Below are 21,033 nucleotides of genomic sequence, written 5' to 3' on the forward strand. Positions count from 1 at the left end.
AGACAACTTGGTTATGCATAAATTACAAAGTATCAACGTAATTATTGTTTGTGTGTTTTCTGAGAAGCCCAATGTGTACTCGAAGCCATATAAAACAAGTGACAGATGTGGATTCAAGCACTCTTCTGGTGCATCTTCTTCCTTAACAAGATGCTGTGTAGTCACTGTTTCAGTAGGCTAAAAAGATTTTTATTAGATATAAACAGTGGCAGAAAATGAACATGTCTCCAAATGGTTAGTTTTCCTGGAGAAATGCATAAAATCAGCAATGATAAATGCAGTCTAAGGAAGAGATTTGCTGAAATTATCTTGTCTTTCCACCCTCAAATTTCTCAGGGGATATGTGCTTAACCCCAAGGGAGAGCACARCTGAAGAGTTTAGAACAAAAATAAAGCTTAAGAATAGAAGTAGGAGCTTTTATATAGGATTTAAAGTGACTTCACTGAGGATGATCCTTTCCCACAGTTCCTAATGCTGAAAAATTCTCATTTCAGTTCCCAAGCAGCTTTCATATGTTTTCCTAGACTCTGATAGGGAAATAATTTGGAATCTTACTTACATCTTAAGGGCAGCAATATTATTAACAGYGAATCACCCGACTGTTTCCTTTAATATCTGCACCCGGTTATGCRATGGTGGTGACCCACATGCAAAGCAAGTCAGATGGCTGATAAGGAAAGGAAACAGAGAGAGAGAACAACAGCTCTGCCAATGTGAAGAAGCACTGGGCGATCAGCCACTGTGACCATGCTGTAATCGCTCATCAGTGAAAACGTGCTTTTCCCCTTAACTTCAAAGCTGACTGAGGACAAACACCTCTGTGACAGGGATTATCGGCACCAGCATTGGGGCKTCTCGGTGTCAGCACACAGAGAAGTCGCGCCACTAGATTGTCCACTGCCAAACACACCTCTGAGCCTGCTGGGAGCACAGCTACACCTAGAGCAATCTGATGCACCTAGTACATACAGCAGGTCATTTGATATGAACAGCTGTCTGAGGTTACAATAGTTCTGATGGATGGGTGGAATGAACTTCAGGTTTTGTTCTTCCTGTTTTTGAATAAAGTGGTACAGTAAWTTTTTCTAAAATGCTATCCAGAATATCATTGGGTCCTGCTGATGACACAGTTGCCTATCAGTGTGGATTTTTCTTCTTTTTTTGTCCGCCTTTCAGGTTACTTCTGTATAAGYTTTGCATTTGTTGGTTATCAGACTAGATACTGAGTTTTGTAAATGTTTGATGAGGTTGATGAGCATCAGAAGGGTTTGATGCTTTTGGTAAACTAGTGGCTAATCTTCCTCAGAAGTCTGGCAGTATTCCTTGCCTTCAGCTACACTCCCACAATTTCTGCTAGCTAGGTGTTATGCTTCTCACACCCAGCAGTAAGGTGGTTCATAGACTGAATGGGCAGAAAATTTCTGTCCTCCCCACAGAATGAATAGGCTTGTGCAAATTTACTCCTTTAAACCAGTTCAAAGAGCTAGAGCCAAAGAGCCAAAGAAGGGGCAGGAGCACACATCTGAAGGGATGAAGGGGAATGGGAATGGGACTGTCCCCTTGGGAAGCAGCTGAATCTCAGATTTTGTAGTGTACTGTGAAATATGCTACAACCCAAGGGCAGCCTCTCCTCTCTGTGATTGGATGTGGATTTAAAGACCATTTAGAAGATGAGGTTTGGAAGGTTTATATAGCATTAAACTAAGGATCTGTATGGGCTACAGTGAAACCRTGAAATTACAGCATATGCTATCGAAGACTAAGCATTTTTTCTCTGCCTATTAAGAAGTTTTCCAACAGAGGGAAAGCACTCTAACTCTCTATGTATACGTAGGGTCTCCTCAGCTGCCAAGGTGTCTTTGTGTTTCAGTCCCCCCATGGTTACATTAAAAACTCCAAGAGGAAGGAACCAAAACTCTTCGCATCCCAACTCTTTGTTTTTCCACATGGAATTTGGCTAATCTTTGAAGACTATTTTCTTTCAATACTTTATTTCAATTTTTGTGATTTGTATTATATTCTTCAGATTGCCCAATTTTACTCTATGGGTTAAACAGAAAGAAGAGAGATTCTTCATCTTACAGGAACTGTAGAAAYCTAACATTGTCACTACAGAAGGCAAAATTCTGTGACTCAGCTGTRTCTGCAGCTGGACCCCAGTATGAAGTCAACATAATTGCTTATATATCTCTGATTTTTTTGATAGCATTTTCTCATGGATTTTCCAGTCACTTGTCTCCTCTTGTGCTTGGAGAGGCAGTATGCTGAGAATTCCCAAAGACATATTTTTATTCCTGTTCTTACAGCATTTGACCCTCCTATATTATTCTAAATAATTAATGAAAATTAGGGGGATGCTTGGAAGATGATTTCATACTGTGACAGGTAGAGGAGTTTTGCATACTACAGTTGCAGGAAGTATGTTTGCTGGAATATTTTCATGTACCTGAAACTGCTTGTGTAGTTCTGCCATTGTGTTTAGTGTGGCACTGTCCTTGGGCTAGCATAGTCATGCCTCAGATGGTCAATGATATTTATAGGTCAGGTGTGCCCTGAATGATTTGTTCAATACCATTTTGTAGGATATCAGCTTTGAAGTGAAGTCCTTGGGAATCATTTTCATGCAYGGTCTTACTTGTAACTTTGTATTTTTGAAAATCAGAAAGATTTATGTCTCCAAGAACCAACTGCATCATTYGTTGCTTGACATAGTTGTCTTGCCATCACTTTTCCTTTTACCTTAGTCTGCTGTTCTTTGTTTTAGGGATGTCCAGCGCTATTATATTTTAAAAATGAGAAGAACAGTTGTATTTAGTATTTTAGATGACTGCAAAGAGTGTAATTATTGGTTAACATTATAGTGAAAAAATAGCTAAATTATTGTCTGTTCATGTTCTCTCCAATTTCTGGAAGTCTTAATCTAAGAGTGATATTTGCTGTTGGACCCTGCCCCAACCAAATGCCATGTGTATCTGCTGGAAAATTTGAATCCAGTCAACTCCAGCTGTCTTTGCAGTTCAGAGTTCTTGTCTGTTTAAGAGTTCTAAGATATTCCTGTTTGTATGATCAGTTCAGTTCTGTTTTCAGCTTTTCTCAAAGGATGCTGATGGATTTTGTTGTTACTGGAGGACAAGAAAGATACTGCAATTGTAAGAACAGTGTCAGAAAGCTGGTCTCTTCCTAGCCATCCCACACATCAAWAATTATTATTAATGGAATATCATTGTAATAGGGCTTTTTTCAGAAAAAGATGAGAGCAGTATTTCTAGTGCATATTAAGCTATTGAAGATCTGTTCAACTGATGCCTTCTCCTTCTTTATTGCCTTTTTAATGTTGTATTACTCAAAACCCGTAGCATCTCTAAAATCATGACATTTTTAGATTGTACAGGCAGCGGTCCATAAATTTCTTTAATGTCTGTGGGAAATAAACATAAAAGAGCTTTCTTGTCACTTTTCATTAAAAGTCTGTGGTTGGCTTCACAAGGCAAACTGTATAATACAGGCCTATAAATGTAGGACTGCAAATATATCCTGCTGGAAAGTTCTGAGCCTGAGGACATCAAGCAGCAGGAGCCCTTTTATGTGGCTTCATACAGTGCATTTAGTTCATTTACTCCTTATATTGTTTGACTTCAGTGTAAGTATGCTCCTATAGTGTTGTCTCCCTGCCTGGTTTCCTGATAAATCTAGTTTCACAGCCTATGTGAACAGACTCTGAACACACAGTACATCTGGAATCAAAACACTAAACTGAGGGAAACTAAGAATTAGCTGATTTTGCAGTGTTTAGCTATATCTAGCGTTCTRTATTGCTTTTGGCAGATATTCTTATTTGAAAACTCACTGAGTCAATATTAAGCTAGGATTCTGAAGTGTCTGAAAACACCAATTTGGTTCTTTCTGTTTCCCATTGTACGCCAGGCAGGTTCGTTCTGTCTTGCAGCTTCCTGGCGAATGTTTCAATAAATTGTAACACATTTCCATTCTGTAGAAACCTTTTGCCCCTCAAAACTTTTACAGTTGATCTCCATTGGAGAAAGATATTTTTAGCTGCTGTCTTTGAAAACTGGGCTTTTAACCAGACTGAATTCCCTAGAAGTTGTCAATAAATACATCATTGTTTACCGTGGAGTACTGTAGCTTGCTTTTGAAGATAGATTTGCTATGGTATTAACAGGACTTCTTAAAAGATGATCTCAGACAGCTTTTAGCTTACATATGTAGTGTTGTCAGATAATATCACCCTATCATGAAGTTTGACAATAACATTTTTTTCCCCATTTTATGACTTGAGGCTTGACTGTTAAGTGCTCTGACCGGGTTGTAGCAACTATGAATGAGCWAGAATTGGGTCTTTGAGCGAGGTAGTCCCACTGACCTTAGTGTTACTTCTAAGTAGGTGTCCAAAAGCTGAAGTGGGACCAGAACACAGACTGTAGGTGCAAAGAGCGGCTGGTAGCACTGATGGAGGAAAGTAAGCGTTGTACTCATAAACTGGTAACTTTTTCTCCTTTTACTTCCAGGTCCTATTTAGATATGTATAAGGTGATAATATTTAGTTACCTCTTCTGGGTTGTGCTTACTATAATCTTCATAACGGGAACCACAAGGATCAGTATATTCTGTATGGGCTACTTGGTAGCCTGCTTCTATTTCCTTCTCTTTGGTGGAGACCTGTTGCTGAAGCCCATCAGGAGCATTCTGCGTTACTGGGACTGGCTGATTGCCTACAACGTCTTTGTGATTACGATGAAGAACATTCTCTCGGTGAGTCGCTGCTGCTTTTCCTCTGCACTTCTGTGGTTTCATTGCAGGAGCGCACAGCGCTTCGAGTGGTCTTTAAACATCCTTTTTCAGGACCACAACTTTCTGCTAGTGCAAAGTAGGCTCCGGTTTAGTTCAGAAACTGCAAGTGCATATCCAGAAAATGCCAATGTGTACATGCTATAGGAACGTGTGYGCTATGTATTCAGTCCAGCTCTGTGACAGCTCACAAGCTATTTTAAAATGCCCRGATTTGGAGGGGGCCTGGTTAAGTCTCTTCTTAGAAGCCTGAGAAAATCTCAGTGGAATGAGAAACGAGTAAGAACTGAAAGATTAGTTATTCATAGATAAATAGTGTGCATTTAATTAAACTTTTTAACTAAAACTAGAATTTTAAAGCTTAATAGCAGGTGCAGTTTTTGTATGATATATGCTATAGTTAGTAAAATTGACTAAAGAATTACAAACTGCATCCCAGGCTCCTTCAAAGCTGTAAGTGTCAGATGAATTCACCCTTGTGATTATATATTCATAATTAACTGTTAAATACTTCTGCGAAATATTAAAGATTTTCTTACATTAATCAACTGTTTAGAGCAGATTCTTGTAGTGGCACTGATAAGTGACTGAGACAAGCCAGTAATTTAAAACTTTATGAAAGATAAATTTAGATTTATTCTTGGCAATCACTTTTTACCTTCGAATATTTTAGTGCTGGACTGAAAGAGCAGGCATTTTTCTTTTTACATTTATATAAGTCACTGTACTGAAATAAAATTGATTTATGGGTGGTTTGAATTTGTGAATGTTCTAAATGCTTACATATGTGCTTCATTTTATGCTTGGGAATTCAGTGAGGCTACGCATGTGTTAAGTTAAGCTTGTCCATGTATATTTGCAAGATTAAGTCAGTGATTTATAAAAGTTGCCTAGCTGTCACATTGCATCACATGGCAGATGTATTACTTTCTCTGCAAAAACACACAAAAAAATTCTACATACCTGCTATCTCACTGACAATCAAAAGAACAAATTCCTGCTATTTAGAGGTGATATGTGTCACTGATAAAGACACATATCCTTTTATTATTTATCTTTATTCTATTATTCTTTATCTGTTTTACTAATGAAATATAATGCAGCCAATGGGAATCACAATATTTGTATGTAATATAAAGCGTTGCAATACATTTTTTGTCTTTTTTCTGTTGTCCCTTGTTATATGAAACTATTGTTTTACTCTGCAGATAGGGGCGTGTGGCTACATTGAATCATTGATTAAGAATAGTTGCTGGTTAATTCAGGCATTTAGCCTGGCCTGTACAGTTAAAGGCTATCGTATTCGTAAGTAAAGCTTATTTTTCTACATAATTTTCTATAAGTAGGGAATCCCTTGAAAGTCTTCTGCTGTTTGTATGTTGTGCCCTCTCCTGATTTGTTACTTTGAAAATAATACCTTTTCTGAAAATAAAGTCTTTGTGTCTGCTCCTCATAGAGAAGTGGGGAGTAGGGGAAAAGAAAGGAAATGCAAGGATGCAGAATGGCCAGATARATGGTGCCCAATGATTCTTTTATTCTTCTATTATCCAGAACCTCCAGAGGAACAACAGAGACTTGGCCAGGGATTTCTGAGCACTCAGAGGATGGGCACAGCAGGCTTGGAAGCTCATGGAGCTCCCAGACCTATTAGGGTGGCTCCCTTGATTGTAAAGCCAGCATTGAGCCAGAGTTGGCTCCTTGGGTCCTTCTACTCCCTGCTATAGGACARCATAGGACATCTGGTTTATAGTCTAGCTCCACAAAGCCCAGGTTTAATTTTCTGTTATCCCCAAATGTCTTTTAGAGAATAAATAAATAAATAAATAGCCAAAGCCAAAATCTTTCCTAGGAGAGCTAGGAGGAACAGGATTTCCTCTTTGCCTCTCTCCTCCTACCCCAGAGGAAGCAGTTTGTGGTTTCAAATAATTTTTCTCTTCTGCAATGGAAAGAAACATTTGAAGATTCCTGTGAACTGAGATGTGGAGAGGAGAAAGAAAAATATTAGGTGGTGGCAGTCAATTGTAAATTTTTATTTTGACAAACATAAAACACTTCCTTCTCATATTGTTGCTGTTAATAGAAAATAGAGACAAAAAATCACTTTGAAATGAAAAGCTGAAATATGCCATTCCAAAAAGTGCAGAAATGAAGTGTTTCAGCCTAACCAAAAATCCTTTATTCCTGATCTTTGTTTTCAAATACTTCTTAGAATAGAGGGAATTTATTTGCGAAGTGATTCGCTTCTGGTGAATTGTCAGTTTTCRTGGGAAATCACATTGTTAGAAGCTTTCCAACTTACTGTAAAAGAAAATGCAGTGTACTTCAAATAGAAATGCATGTCAATTTTCTTAAGAAAAATGAAATTAAAAGACCTCATTAAATGCTTTGGAGGCTAAATTTATTTAATTGATTAAACATGATAAAGGAATATTTAATACAACAGTCCTTATGGTGATGGTGTTTTTTTCCAGCAAGTGGCAATCTAGACTGTAAACTGCCTAGTGGTGAAGCAGGAATCATCTGGGACAGTATATGTTTTGCTTTCTTGTTGCTACAAAGAAGAGTCTTCATGAGTTACTACTTCCTTCATGTGGTTGCTGATATAAAAGCGTCACAGATTCTAGCATCGAGGTAACACTCAGTTATAAAAAATTAAATTAAATAGCTCAAATCTCTCATTACTATCTTGCTTGTTTGTTTATGATAGTACCAAAAGAGTCTAGGTGTCTAACATTAAATTAAACAACCCATGCTAAAATAATAATCACAAACCCAAAGCTGACATGATACACATGAGAAAACACATTATTAGAGAATCTGATATAAAATCAAACCCTCTTGCTTACCAAACACCATCTGCTGGTCATATTGCCTTTATTAAAAGCTGGGAAAGTTGATGTGTGTGGCAGCATGCTCTCRACATGTATGAGAGTTAATGCCAAAGTTTCAAAGTCTTGGAAAGAAAACATTCTGCTATCAGAGTGAGTTTGAGAGAATGGGCCTTGCTAATTGTGACTCCAGAAATGTGACTTGAGGAGAAATGCAGGAAAGTTATGACATGTGGCTTGTGGACACCCTGAGCKCCGGACCACTGAACTCTGCCTACGGCAGGGAAGTCTCCCTCTGTTTCCGTTACTTATGCTCTTCTACAAGCMTCCACTAAGAGTTACAGCTAGCACAACCATTCTTCTGATTTTTACTAAGAAGGCAGATCAGGAACAAAATTCTGTTTTTAATTTCAGGAAGATTTCTGAAGCACTTACTTTTGTCAGATTAAATATACCATGGTATTTTTTTTATCCTCCCCTGAGAAATATATGCACAAAGCACATTGGCTTCAGTTGTCTGTGTTTGRGGGCAAAACTTGGCTTGCCTCTCCTGAAAGGAAGTATTTTTTATCTTTCCTCTCCTTCTTCCTCCAAGAAYTTCTTTAAAAAGGGGTTATATTTCACTTTCTATGCTGAACAAAATTCCCTGCTATAATAGAGCTAACAAAAGATCTGTGTTTCAGTCCCATATTGCCTCTCTCAGTGTTTCTGCTCCTGGGTGCATTTYGCTGCTTCTGCCCAAGACTGCTGGGTGCTGCATTTTTGTATCTCTTAAGGCTCACTATTATGGTATGTTCACAGTGRAAATAGCCCAAATGGAAATCATGGCTATCAAAGTGTTTCCTATATTGGAAAGTTTGTACCCAGGAGGAACGACTAGACTAACGTAACTGGCACTGGGCTGGRTTTTAAGAAATGCGGTTGTTTCCTACTTCAAGCTTTGTGTCTTTGGGTAAGCTGCTGAACCTACCCAGGCTTCGGTTCTCCAGCAGCAAAAATGGAGACATACTGGCCTTTGTAAAGATAAACATATTAATGACTGGGAAGTACCAAGGCATTACATGGAATTATATAGTGATAAAACTGAATTTTTTTTGCTGGTTGCTTGATTTGCTAAAATCTAAACTTAAACCCTTACCCAAACAAGACTAAATTGATATGAACAATAGTGATGAGGCTCTGGAGTCAGTTTCCAAGAGTTCAGTTCACAGGAATTTAGGAGCCATCAGGTTGCTGAAGAGAATATGCCATTCTTAACTACCATACTTTGGGACAGAAGTGATGGCTAGTCTTGATCATGTTCCTTTGAAAAATGTAATTCCAGTTATCCTGGATATTACATGGAAGTATCACTAATTTCACAGAAAAGGTGTTGAAAAATTAATGAAAAGTAAACTTMTGAAACCTGTAAATGTTCATTTAAATTTCTGACAAAAGAAAGGCTTCAAATCTATTCTACTTCTTTGAGAGAGACTRTTAATGAATGAATAATGAAGAAATGACCCAGATGTGATCTGGACATCCAGATCACTGAGTCAGTTACATTTTAGTGAAAAGGAGTTGGTAAATTCTGTTGGCAGACAGACTTTCTCGATGATTTGTGTCATCAGGTAGAGAGCACTGTAGTGTGCAAATGGTGAGACTGAAGCTTATCATAGCTTGGATAAAGTTCAACTTTGCTCACAACTGCCAGGGGGCTGGGATGGGGGTAGGGGGGAGGGGATGAGAATGTTACCATGCTGAAATGCCTGTAAAGCTAAAATCTTGGATGTGTGCAAGAAGTCCTGACTCAGCCTTGAGCCATCAATGTTCTGAGTTCCCGAGGTCTGGAAACTCAAATCACCAAGTAGCAGCTAGAGGAACTAGAAGGCTGAATAGGGATCACAAATCTMAAAGTGAAATGATTACAATTCACAAATTATTATTCTAGATTCATTGATTATTTCTTTCAGTCTTGGAATAGTCCTATTTGATGCAGATGAAGTAGTGTACAGAAGGAGCAGTTGTCTGTGACTAGCTGGCATAAAAGAAACTTAGAAACATTTAATATTTCCTTTCCTGTTTTCCTCCCTTATGTCTGCATTGTTGCTGTAGGGGTGCTGAGCTTTTCCAGGCTACGATTGTCAAGGCTGTAAAGGCAAGAATTGAAGAGGAAAAGAAATCAATGGATCAACTAAAGAGACAGTATGTGATTTATATATACRTATATATATATGTATGTATGTGTGTGTGTTTGTATGTATGTATATGAACATATATTTCAATGACTGTTGATATTTATCTAGCACCTTCTTTTATAAAAATGCTGATTTGACTTTTGAAGTGTTATTTGATGATTACAAAAATTCAGCTCTGGGAATTCATAGATCTGAGATGTCCCATTATTATGTAGTTTTAGGGCCATCTTTTCACAAAGTGTGTTGTAGAATCTAAGCTTTCATTTAAAAACAAAATTACATGTCTAGGACCAAAGACTTGAGGTTAACATCAAACACCAGAATGGTACGTACTGACTCACCTACTCTGTAGTGAGCCTGAGATTGTAACAGGTACAGATATTTTATATTAATAAAAACAGAAGGTGTGAACATCGCTGCTCATTCTGAAGACTCCTTCAAACTTTTGAAATCTAATGATGGCAAGTTAACAAGATCATCCTTTAATTCTTTTGCACTTTAGTATCCTACCAATGTAACACGTAATCCTTCTCTTTAAGAGATAATCTGTGGTATCTGTGCTTTGTTTTGTTTTCTGTTGGAGGTCCAGCTCATATTATGGTTTTGGTTATCCTATTTTGCCACATATGATGAAAAGGAACTGGAAAAAGTATCTTTTCTCTGTCTTTCTTTCCAATAATTACCTTCCTATTCTCTCACTTTGTCTTTCTCCATCTCTCAGAAAAGTAGGGAAAAGGACAGTCAAATACAAATCCCCCTGTGAAACTCATGAAAAGGGTAGGCAGACTGTTAATAACAGAGTGCCATTTTAACCCAGCCCCACTCAATATTACAAGCGTAGGTCGCTAGAAAATGGGACCCTAAGACACAGGAATTGTGTTAAAAACAGAAATCTGAACAGCAAGGGGGCTAGTTAGGGAGGTTGTAGTTAAGAGTCAGCTAAATAGCTTAAAATCACTAGGGACTAAGGAACTTGAGTAACATCGTGGCCCATCGTGGTTGACAATATTCTCATTGACTTCTCCTTTATTAGGATTTTGTTGTGTTTGTCTGTATTCCTGGTAAAACTTGCTGCATGCCTGTTCCTTTTGCTTTTGCTTAGTTTGTGGTTTCTCCCTAGTGTTTCGATGCRAGCTATATACATTTTTTACCTTCACTGAAAAACAGTTCTTCAGTTTAACTGGCCTGGAGAGCCTTTTTCTTTGAACAGCCAGTAAGCAACCCCACTCCCTGCTTCTTCCATAACTGCAGAAAGCTTACAAAGCCCCTCCATCAGCGTGCACAAAAAGTCATGACTGCTTCCTCACCAAAAGTCAAAGCACACTCCCAACAGCTCCTCTGTGCCTGCGTATCGGAAGAAGCATCTGAAGCATCTGCTAACCTGCCTGGGGCTTTGCACAGGATGCTTTGGGCTGGTGCTACTCTTTGGGCTGTGGGGTTTCCACGTGGTGGTGGTGTTGCTGGTGCTACTCTGTGCTTGAATCAGTCTTACCCTAAATGACAAGAAGTGCCTGTCCTGGGAATTATTTTTTCTGTTCATTCTACGAGGTTTGAGATCAAAGGGGTGATACTGCTTACGACAAAAACAGAGCTAGTCTATTTTCTGTTAAATTGTTTGGTTTAGCCTTGCAGTATGTCTGATTTCAAGAGTAGGAAAGTTAATGGCTGCTTGTTTTATTTCAGTCAGTATTATGTGTTAGTTTAGGCTGGTTAGGGTGAAGTGAAGTGTCAGCACAGCCAAGCTGTCTGGACTGACATGGAGAAACTTCAGCAGTCTGATGAATGGAGTTGAATGAATGGAGAAAGAAAGAACAGGGAAAGAAAGGGAGAGAAAACTAATCACCCATTGAACTACAATAAAAGTGACTGCCTCAGAGAAAAGGTGTTTTCCTTCCCTAAAAAATGATCAGACTAATAAAAGTATTTCAGTGCAATTTTAAAATTAGTGATTCGTTTGCCTCCAACCCAGTTGTATTCAAATAATTTATTACTGTGCCTTTCAATTTTCTTGTTACTGTTTTACAAAATATGAAATCTTAGAAGTCTTAAAAGATCAGACTGTGCCAACTGTTTGCAGGCTTGTGAGAAAGAGAATTGAAGGTTGGCTACATCTGGACAAAATTGAAGTAATTTYAGTCATCCGCAGTTCCAGATTTGTGGGTCACATGCATGCTTAAGAGGTAAAGATGTAGCACAAGAAGTGAAGGACCAGCCACACTCTGTCATAGCTCCAGACTGCAATTCTTTRTTCCTTAAAACAATAAGATAGTTTAGGAGGAGCTGGTAAGATGACCCTCATGAGTGACCCTCTAGGCTCGTCCTTTCAGAGCCATTTAGCTCCTTAGTTTTAAGGACAAGATTAATGCCAACATGGAATGGTTATTTCCTTTAAAAATRCTTGYGTGTGTGTGTGTGTGTGTGTGTGTGTGTGTGTGTGTGTGTTTAACAGCTGTTTTTCAGAGTTCAGAGTTTCAGGGTCAAAAAGAATGAAGACTCCAAACTAATATGATTATTTTTTTGCTAGAATGGATCGCATCAAAGCCAGGCAGCAAAAATACAGAAAGGGCAAAGAGAGAATGCTGAGCATGAACCAGGAGTCATCAGAAGGGCAAGACATTCAGAAGGTTTCTGAGGAAGATGATGAAGGTACTGTTAGCTGGTGTCATACCATAAATGTGCTGGAATTTGCAAGTCAGCTCTAGTAAGTCTAGCAGTGGGACAAGTGAGAAACTTCAAAAATGGCATCATGTGGCAAAGTTGCTAGCTGAATATCAGATTAGAGTTTGAGTCAGCCAAAAATATTACAGGGTTTTCTACTGCAGGACGTTTGGGGGAAGATGRTTTGCTTTGAAGGTACTTTTGGATGACTTTGGGTTGTTGGTGAAGCTCAATAGCAGTAGGTGTTTGTTTTGAACACTTTTTGCTTATAAACTACAATATTACAAATAGGTAGCATTTATTTTTTTCCAGCAACATTTTTGAATGTCGTGAGGTTTTTTCTTCAGTCACTGAAATATTTGTACACTTGTTAATGTTGTTTAAAACWTGGGAACAAATAAAATAATACTTCACTTGTGCCACATTTCCAGCACTGGCTAAGAGAACAAAACTTACTGTATTTAAATTTCAGGAGCCTAAAATGTAGGGTGATTTTTAGGGAGAGTAGATAGGATGGGAGGTAGATATATGTGTCATGTGGAGACTGAGTATGATGACCAGTGTGTTCCTGTCCAGTATGATATTCCTTGTCTTTCAGAGAACTAAAAAGCAAGTAACTGAATTCAGATTTTTTAATTTCCATTTGCCATTGATTAAAGTTATTTCCAAATCCAGTTTATAGTATCTATTTTAAAATGTTGAATGATACATAAATAGAATTCCATGAATTACTTTGGGTTCTTTTTCCTTATTCAAATGGAAAAAAATCCACAAATATTGGTTACTTTGTAATGCATAGATGGATAATGAACATTGTTTCTTATAACACTCAGAATTTGTCTATTTTCAAAGTATTTTTTCTTGAAATTACAGTCAAATATGACTGTGTGTTTTAAAACGCAAAACTGAACTTTTTCATTGTTTTAGACTAGAATCCTGTTTTAACTGCTGGACAAATTAGAGCATTTGTGCTTTGTGGTCATGCTTCTGAATGATTTTTGTATTAAGTGTATTTAGTAGAGCTAACATCTGATGTGTTTTTTTGAGAGAAATTAAAAATGATTAAGCAGTGTAAGAAATATGTTTCTCATTTTGTAAAATTAATATTTGGACATATTTTATTTTAGGAGAAGCAGACAAAGAGAAAGCCAAGGGCAAAAAAAAGCTGTGGTGGCGGCCTTGGGTTGATCATGCTTCCAGTAGGTTTTCTCAATCATCTTACAAATATGTGGATTTAACCCTTATATCCTTGACCAGAATGAAGGCATCCCCATGACCTGTTTGTTTTATGCCTGATTTTATGATTGTGACTTGATAGAAGGCTTGTTTGCTTCCAGAAGTGATTTCAGTTTCCAAATCTTCAAGGAGTGTTTAACCATATTTTGAATTTGTATGTGTTGGAAGCATAGCTCATGGTACTTTAGACATTCTTACAAAGATATCAAATCAGATAAAAACAAGTGCCAAAAAGAATCTGTCTTGGCCTCGGAAGTCTCAACTACCCAGTACAATAAATATAGTTAAAAATGTGAAGGCAAAGGTTTGCCAATACATTCAARCATTAGTCATAATTTCTTTTTCATGTACACACATCATATATCTTTTTTTACAGTTCATCAGTCATTCTACAGTCAGCTGTAGAAATCTGAGTACCACAGTAAGGCAGCAGGACTATTCCCAGGACTAGGCTGTGCAGTGCTCAGCTGAGTATCTCTGATCACATTATAACATGCTGCTGATGCCAGTTATTCTGTTATTTCCATTTTTTTGTGTTTATCTCACAGCAAACATGTATTCAGACTTGTGCACAAGAAATTATTATTCATCTCATTATTGCATTATGATGTTGTAATTAATCTGTAACCCAGTCCAGGTATAGAATAGAGTTCTTCTCTACTTTGCAGATTGGGTAAAACCAAAAGCTGAGCAGATTGTCACCTAATCTCAAAGCTAATGTCTCTGTACAGCATCTTTGATCAAGGAAATCAGTTGTGAACTGTTCAAGAGCTACTGGAAATAGTATAAATATTCAAGTATATACTACTGATCATAGTGGTGATCATGGAATATGAATACCTGTATTTTGGTTGGTCATTTAGTATAGCAAGGGTTACTCTCTGTGATACTTCTACAAATCTACCTGCTCCTTTATTTATCTATGTGTATCTATTTGTAACTCCAGGGTATATATTTGCCAACAGTATTTAACAGAATATCATATGCTTAATTCTATCAAGTCACAAGTAAACTGTGCCTCTATTTTTATTTTTCTAAATGACATATTGCCACTTTTGAGAGACCTATCCTTTTTCAAAACAAGCTTTTGAAAACAAGCTTCTTGTCACATAGTTTCATAAGAAAACAATGACAAAACAGATCAAAACTGTAATCTGTGAGATTTTACTGTAGAATTTCAAGCTACAGTGACTTTGAAGGAATGGGATATGGTCTCTTTGTTTATTCACCACTGGTTTTGTAGTATGAAGAACTGCTCAGAGAGACATTGACTTTGGCTCTCACTCATTTCACCCTCATTATGTAATCTTCTTAGGAGGCAACTTGCGTTTTGGTATTTAAACAGTGAGCATTCTTGGCATTATTTGTGGCAATAATGCAGAGCCTTGTGGGAAACATCATAGACCCTGATCCTGCAAACAGTGATTGCCTGCCATGTGGCTTATTTCCACATTCACTGAAACATGACAGTTACAGTAGGTGTTTGCAGGCTCTCAGACTGGAAATAGAGTGATATTCCCCGTGGAAGGTCTTTGCTTTTGAAACACTCTGCTGTAACTCTGTAGCATTCTGCCACAGATGGCTGCTGCTTCTTTTGTAAATGAGTTTGTGTTTGGGGTTGTATATATGCTGTTGAGGAGCTGGGTTACTGAAATTCTGAGTTTTATGCCAGTTGTGATATTTGTTAATTTAGATTATTAATGTCATATTTTTTACCACTAGTTTTAAGCTATTCTACAGAAACATGCCTCATTTTGTATATTATGGGAAGTAAAACATAGTCGTAATTTAGAATCTGAGTAGAACKGATGGGAAACATGCAGGAGGGTTTCCTCATTGACTCTCCATGCRGGGAGATACAATTCCTCCTGTGCTTGTGGATTAGATATGGAGCCTCACAAAGATCAGCAGGAGTTAGGGCCCACCTGCTCAGAGGTCCTCGGCTTCTCCCAGGGCACAAGAGTTGTGTTTGATGGAGTGGTAAAGACAGAACTTGCAGTGGTTCTGGGGAGTGCTTTTGTTCTGGGCACAAGGAGATGATGATATTAAAATGACTTCTGCAGGACCCTCCTGCTTCCTCCATCTCATACCATAATGAAAGCCTGCAAGTCCCTTTTCTCAGTAAGAGGAAGTCCCTTTTTGCAGTAGGAAAGGGGACCCCTGAATCCAGTCTGGCCATGAATTATTTTACTAGTAAAGTATCGTCTCTGTAATAATCCCTGTAGGTTACTAACACACTTCTTATTCCATATTGATGTATACAAGAGTGCATTATTGCTATTCAATCATACCTCCCTTTTGAGTTGAAATGCCGTTGTAAAAGAAGTGTAATTGCTACATTAGAAGGTTCCCTTGGATATACTTTAACCTAAAAAATTTGGAGGGTGATCATTTTCTTCTGACTCAGAGGCTCCAAGTCTGACTGGAGGCTACTCTGGGACTTTAAATGTGTGATTCCCCTAGATGTCAGACCTCATCCTGCTGATCTTTTGTGTGGACCATTTCCATAGGTCATGATGACATATTTTTTTCTGAAAGAGTACTGCAGACTATTGGCTCTTAAAATACATGTATCTCTCTAATATATTTTAAACAGACATTCTTAGAAAGGCCTGCATCAAATAATTAACTTGCTGATCTGAAAATGTTCCAATTTTTTTTTTTTTTTTTTTTTTTTTTTTTTTTTTTTTTTTTTTTTTTTTTTTTTTTTTTTTTTTTACCTCTATTTGGCAATTAGGACTGCTGAAGTAGACTCTGTAGGGGTTCCTCTGTAGGGGTTTCATTGATGTTGAAAGTCATATATTTCTATGCACATGATATTCTCTGTGAGGGAATTTTAGACACTGAAGTTATGACCTAATAGAGTTCTGGCAAATTACGTAGTGGAATTGCCCTGAGGTTTCTACTGTAGTTATTTGTGGCCACCTAGGTACAAGGGATCTGTATAGAATTCAAGGTATGATTGAATAGAATTAAAGCTACTGTTAATTTTCTAGAAACCTATAATGAGGGTTAAATGTACCTTTTATATAAACATGTGTTGCTCCATATAACCAGATTGTGTGACATTTCATCTAAGTAACCATTCCTTTATATTTCAGCTTTAGTGTGAAAAATTATTTACCAGTCTTCACTGCTGAATGTTACGCTACGATTTTGATTTTCCTCTTGCTCATTATCTTTTTAATTTCTTTTGTTTCCCTTGTTCATTCATATAGGCCTGTTACTGTTTGAGAAATAAAAACATTGGTTCTGTTCAAGGATATAAGGCCTAGCTTATTCACTGTGCATCTTTTTTTATCAAGGTTTCAGATTCTTTCTGAATCCATGGGCAAAAAATTGAAACTCATTTATGATCATGTTAATAGTATCCAGGTGATTTGTTTTAAACAAACCAAGGTTTTCCATTACTTCATCAAAGCTTAAAAGTTTGGAGAAAGCAATTAATAATACCATCCCATTGAGCAGTTTAAAGAATACCTTAGCATTTAAAGAGCAGTTCTGTATTTTTTGTCCAGTGGTAATGTTTACAAAAATTCGTTTACTTACCTGCTGGGCTTTTTTTACTTGCTCAAATAACCATCAATTCTCAATTCATTTAGATCTAATTGCCTTTTTTCCTAAAATATTTAACTTAGTAACTTGATATACTTCAAGCTTTTTCTTTACATTTTGCCATTCCATTTTCTTCTCATAGTGATATTTTCCTAAGTACATTTTTGTATAACTCTCRTTCATGCCCAGAGTATCACACAGACTAACATCAAATAAGTTGCCTGATACCTATTCATTTCTCTTTCTTCTCTGTTTTCATCTCTTCTGATTATGAATTCTTGAATGACTGGCTGACTATTCATAGGACTTGGGGCAGTTCAGAATAGAACTTTTAGGAAAAATAAGAAAATATTTTGTTTCACTTAGTGGTCAGAAGTGGAGATTATTATTTGTTTGAGACGGATAGTGAAGAGGAAGAAGAAGAGGAAAAAAAAGAAGAGGAAGAGCCTCGGAAAAAATCTGCATTTCAGGTACTTTATACTAATTTGCTGGGCAGCTGACATTTGAAACAAAATTTAGGCTTCTCGCATCATCTCACAGACTGATATGTTAAAACAGCCAGTACATCTGAAGTAGACCTGACATGTGTTGGAAATGAAATTTATTGCAAATTTAAAATGCAAGTTTGCCTACTTTAGGCATTGCCAAATCTCTGCATTTCAAGAACTACAGTAAAATCATATCTTCACTCATTTATGCCTGAAAAATACAAAAATCTAAAAATAAAGCTCAGAATCTGAGCTCTATATTCCTGTGCTGCAAAAAAAAAAAAAAGATGAATGAAGAAGTTTTCTTGCCTTTGCCATTACAATAGATTGCTTGGATGGTTTTCTGGTTCTGAGTAGATGCTACCAGTCCATGAAGAAATGATCCTTGACTTCTCATGGAAAAGAATACATACTTAAAAATTTTTTATTTTTACTACTGATCCTGGTGCGTCAGAGGAATGTATCAATGGATTATAAAGAGCTTAGCGTTAATATTACAGAAGGAGACCACATTACTTTCTTTCATTTCTGTTTCAGGTTAATGTTGATTAATATGTTTGCATTTTTAAGTAACGGACCTGGATGAAATAAGAGGATAATGTTATGTTAAAAGGTGCATGAAATTAGTGCTTTCCTAGATAGTTCATTCATTCACTTAGTTAATTCATTCCATACCCTTGTATATAGGATTGCTTTACTTTTTATAAGATTAAAGTTTTAGTTGTTGAAAGATTTTCAAAAGCACCAGAGACATTTTTGAGGTCTTTCACTTTAATGCCTCAAGCAAACAGGTAACTTTTTCCAGTAGACTATTCCCATCCAGATGCAAGCTCACATCTCTGCAGAACTGGTGCATCACTAAAAGCGTAGCTCAAGCATGAGTGATCGACTACCTCCATGCTATTCTGTTCCTTATGCCCATAGCTTTCAAGCAGAGCTTCCTGTATCACRCCACAGAATTACAAGAGTAAATATTTAATTGAATTTAATTAATGGACAATGTGCTATCAGTTTATATGCTTAGATTACATTCATAAATGTTCAGTACTTTATAAAACTGACTGAATGGTAATAATATGGAAAGATTCTTTTCTCACCTTAAAAAAAGGCAAAACCAAATCCCAATGGAATAGAATGTGAAAAGCAAGATTCATTTTCTAACATTTACTCTAATTTGTGTATATTTTGCATTTAACTCACCTTGGGCTATAAAAGAAGCTCATGATTTTCCAGATCATTTTTCTTTCTGGTWTCATACACAGTTGGAGGAATATATAATGTATAATATAGAATGTATTCTTTAATGTGAAGATTGTATTTATTTGATAGTGTAGGCAGTTAAGAATCATCTCTTTGAAATGTTATTGTGGACATCACACATGATCCCTTTTTGTATTGTAGTCAATACAATGTAAATTCTTTCTTAATAAACTAGATATAATCATGCAGTAGATATACTTTTTAATTAACATTTTCATGCTTTCTACTAATTTCTCTTGCTTTGTCCTTCTTTATAGAGAGCTATTGGGAAATTTGCTTCAGCCATTTTAGCCTTGCCAAAGTCTATCATTAAACTGCCCAAAACTATTCTTCAGTATTTAATCAGAGCAGCAAAGGTATTTGCCATTTTGCAAGTGCTCAGTATGTGACCCATCCCATAGATCCTGGTGTAATGCATACCTCTGTCCTTATCTGCATTTTCCTCTTAAATGAAYGATACGAAAAATAATGACAAGCAAAGCTTCATTGTTAGTAAATATAATACATTTCATATTTCTGGAGTGGCAAAGACACAAAAAAAAGTGCTGCCCATCTTCTCTTAAGTGCAGCCCCAGAGAGAAAAATGCAGACCCAAATTCTGATTTTCTTCTGCTATTGTTGTACAAGGTGGTCAGGTTGCATGTATCTTACAGACACTGTGGAAATTACTCTCAGAAAGCTGGTAAAATATTTGAATAACCTAGTAAAACACACATTCCCTTCCAAAATCCTTTTTTTTTTAGCTCTCTACTTCTCTGGCCTTCATCATCATCGGAGAGAGATTTGTGTATCTTCAACATTTTCTTTTGTTTTCCTCAAACAAATTTAGCATTTCCTACCTTTGAGCAGTATTTATGACTTTATGCTCCATATATGTAACATGATATTCATCAGGAGTAAGTATTAGAGACTGGGCACACCAACTCGAAAGCCTAACAGGTACCGAATGTTAAAATTTGTCCAGTGTTAAAAAACTAAAGCAATACATATGTAAGCAGCCAGGCAGCACTTAAAATATTCCCCAGCTTAACATAAGTAGAGTTATACTAAATGTATTATATCAAATGCCCTTTCTTCTTCTAACTTCCACCCTCTTCCACATCTGCCTTTTATCTCTCGTGTCTTCATTCGCACTGTCACTGTGGCTAGTCTACAGCGTCTCAGCTGACTGGTCAGTAGTAGGTAATGGCAGTATCAAACTTTTGGTAAGAAACATGGTATTAGTTCAGTTAATTAGTAATATTTCCTGACAGCACCTTCATTATCAAACACCTGTTAAAAAGCAAAGAGTGTGCTTGGATCTGATGGCACACATTTTGTCATGTGGTGCTTGTTTTGGACAAATCAGACATACAAAAATAAATAAATGTACAGACCTTGAGAGATTTGGAAGATCTTATCAATGCTGACAAAATAATTTCCTCTCCACTATCACTTACAGTCACAAATCAGAACAAAGTGTGCTTATTAAATTCAGTAAAAGTCAGTTTGACTGTTTAAAAAAATTGCTTTTGCTGTTCCAAAGCAATTTATGTATGCAAATTTTAAAAACACAAATAAGCCAAATAACATTTACTGTTTTCTCCTGTAAGGGACAGTTCCAGCTTTGCTGAGATACACACGTGTTTCTGCCATTGTGTGCATGTTTGTCTTGTGAATTAAAGAGCTGTTTTATTAGTGTGCTTTATTTTTACCATCATGCATGAATTTGTGTACTGCTCTCCCCAGTCTCTGTCAAGTGTGTTGGTTAGAAATAGAAAACAATGCAGTGCCAGTCAAAAATTACTTTAATTTCTGAATGAAAAGCATAAAAGGAACAACTATATGTATATAGTCTTGGAGAAAATTTGGTTATTTCAGTTCTATTCCTCACGTTTTATATTGTAAGGGAAAAAATGATATGGAAGTATTATTGCTTTTCTCTGTAACCTTCCCTCATAGCTTGAGCAGAGCTATTCAACCAGTTACTTTGTGTCAATAATACTTTTCACTGCTGTAGTGTTCATAAATATTTTGGACCAGTT

At 36.8% G+C, this 21,033-nt stretch overlaps 1 protein-coding gene across 1 annotated transcript in view; it reads left to right on the forward strand.

Annotated features, from left to right (window-relative positions):
* Positions 1–21,033, forward strand: part of PIEZO2 (piezo type mechanosensitive ion channel component 2) — a 253,796-nt gene that overhangs the window by 188,788 nt on the left and 43,975 nt on the right. The window contains exons 27-33 of the mRNA XM_085322513.1: positions 4,528–4,771; positions 6,016–6,112; positions 7,279–7,438; positions 9,730–9,819; positions 12,337–12,458; positions 13,598–13,669; positions 17,628–17,731. Coding sequence (XP_085178639.1) covers positions 4,528–4,771; positions 6,016–6,112; positions 7,279–7,438; positions 9,730–9,819; positions 12,337–12,458; positions 13,598–13,669; positions 17,628–17,731 — 889 coding nt within the window. The remainder of the gene's footprint in view (positions 1–4,527; positions 4,772–6,015; positions 6,113–7,278; positions 7,439–9,729; positions 9,820–12,336; positions 12,459–13,597; positions 13,670–17,627; positions 17,732–21,033) is intronic.

Source organism: Rhea americana, unplaced genomic scaffold, assembly GCF_003343005.1.
Source record: "Rhea americana isolate MKP2758 unplaced genomic scaffold, rheAme1 scaffold_78, whole genome shotgun sequence".
NCBI classification, from domain to species: Eukaryota; Metazoa; Chordata; class Aves; order Rheiformes; family Rheidae; genus Rhea; species Rhea americana.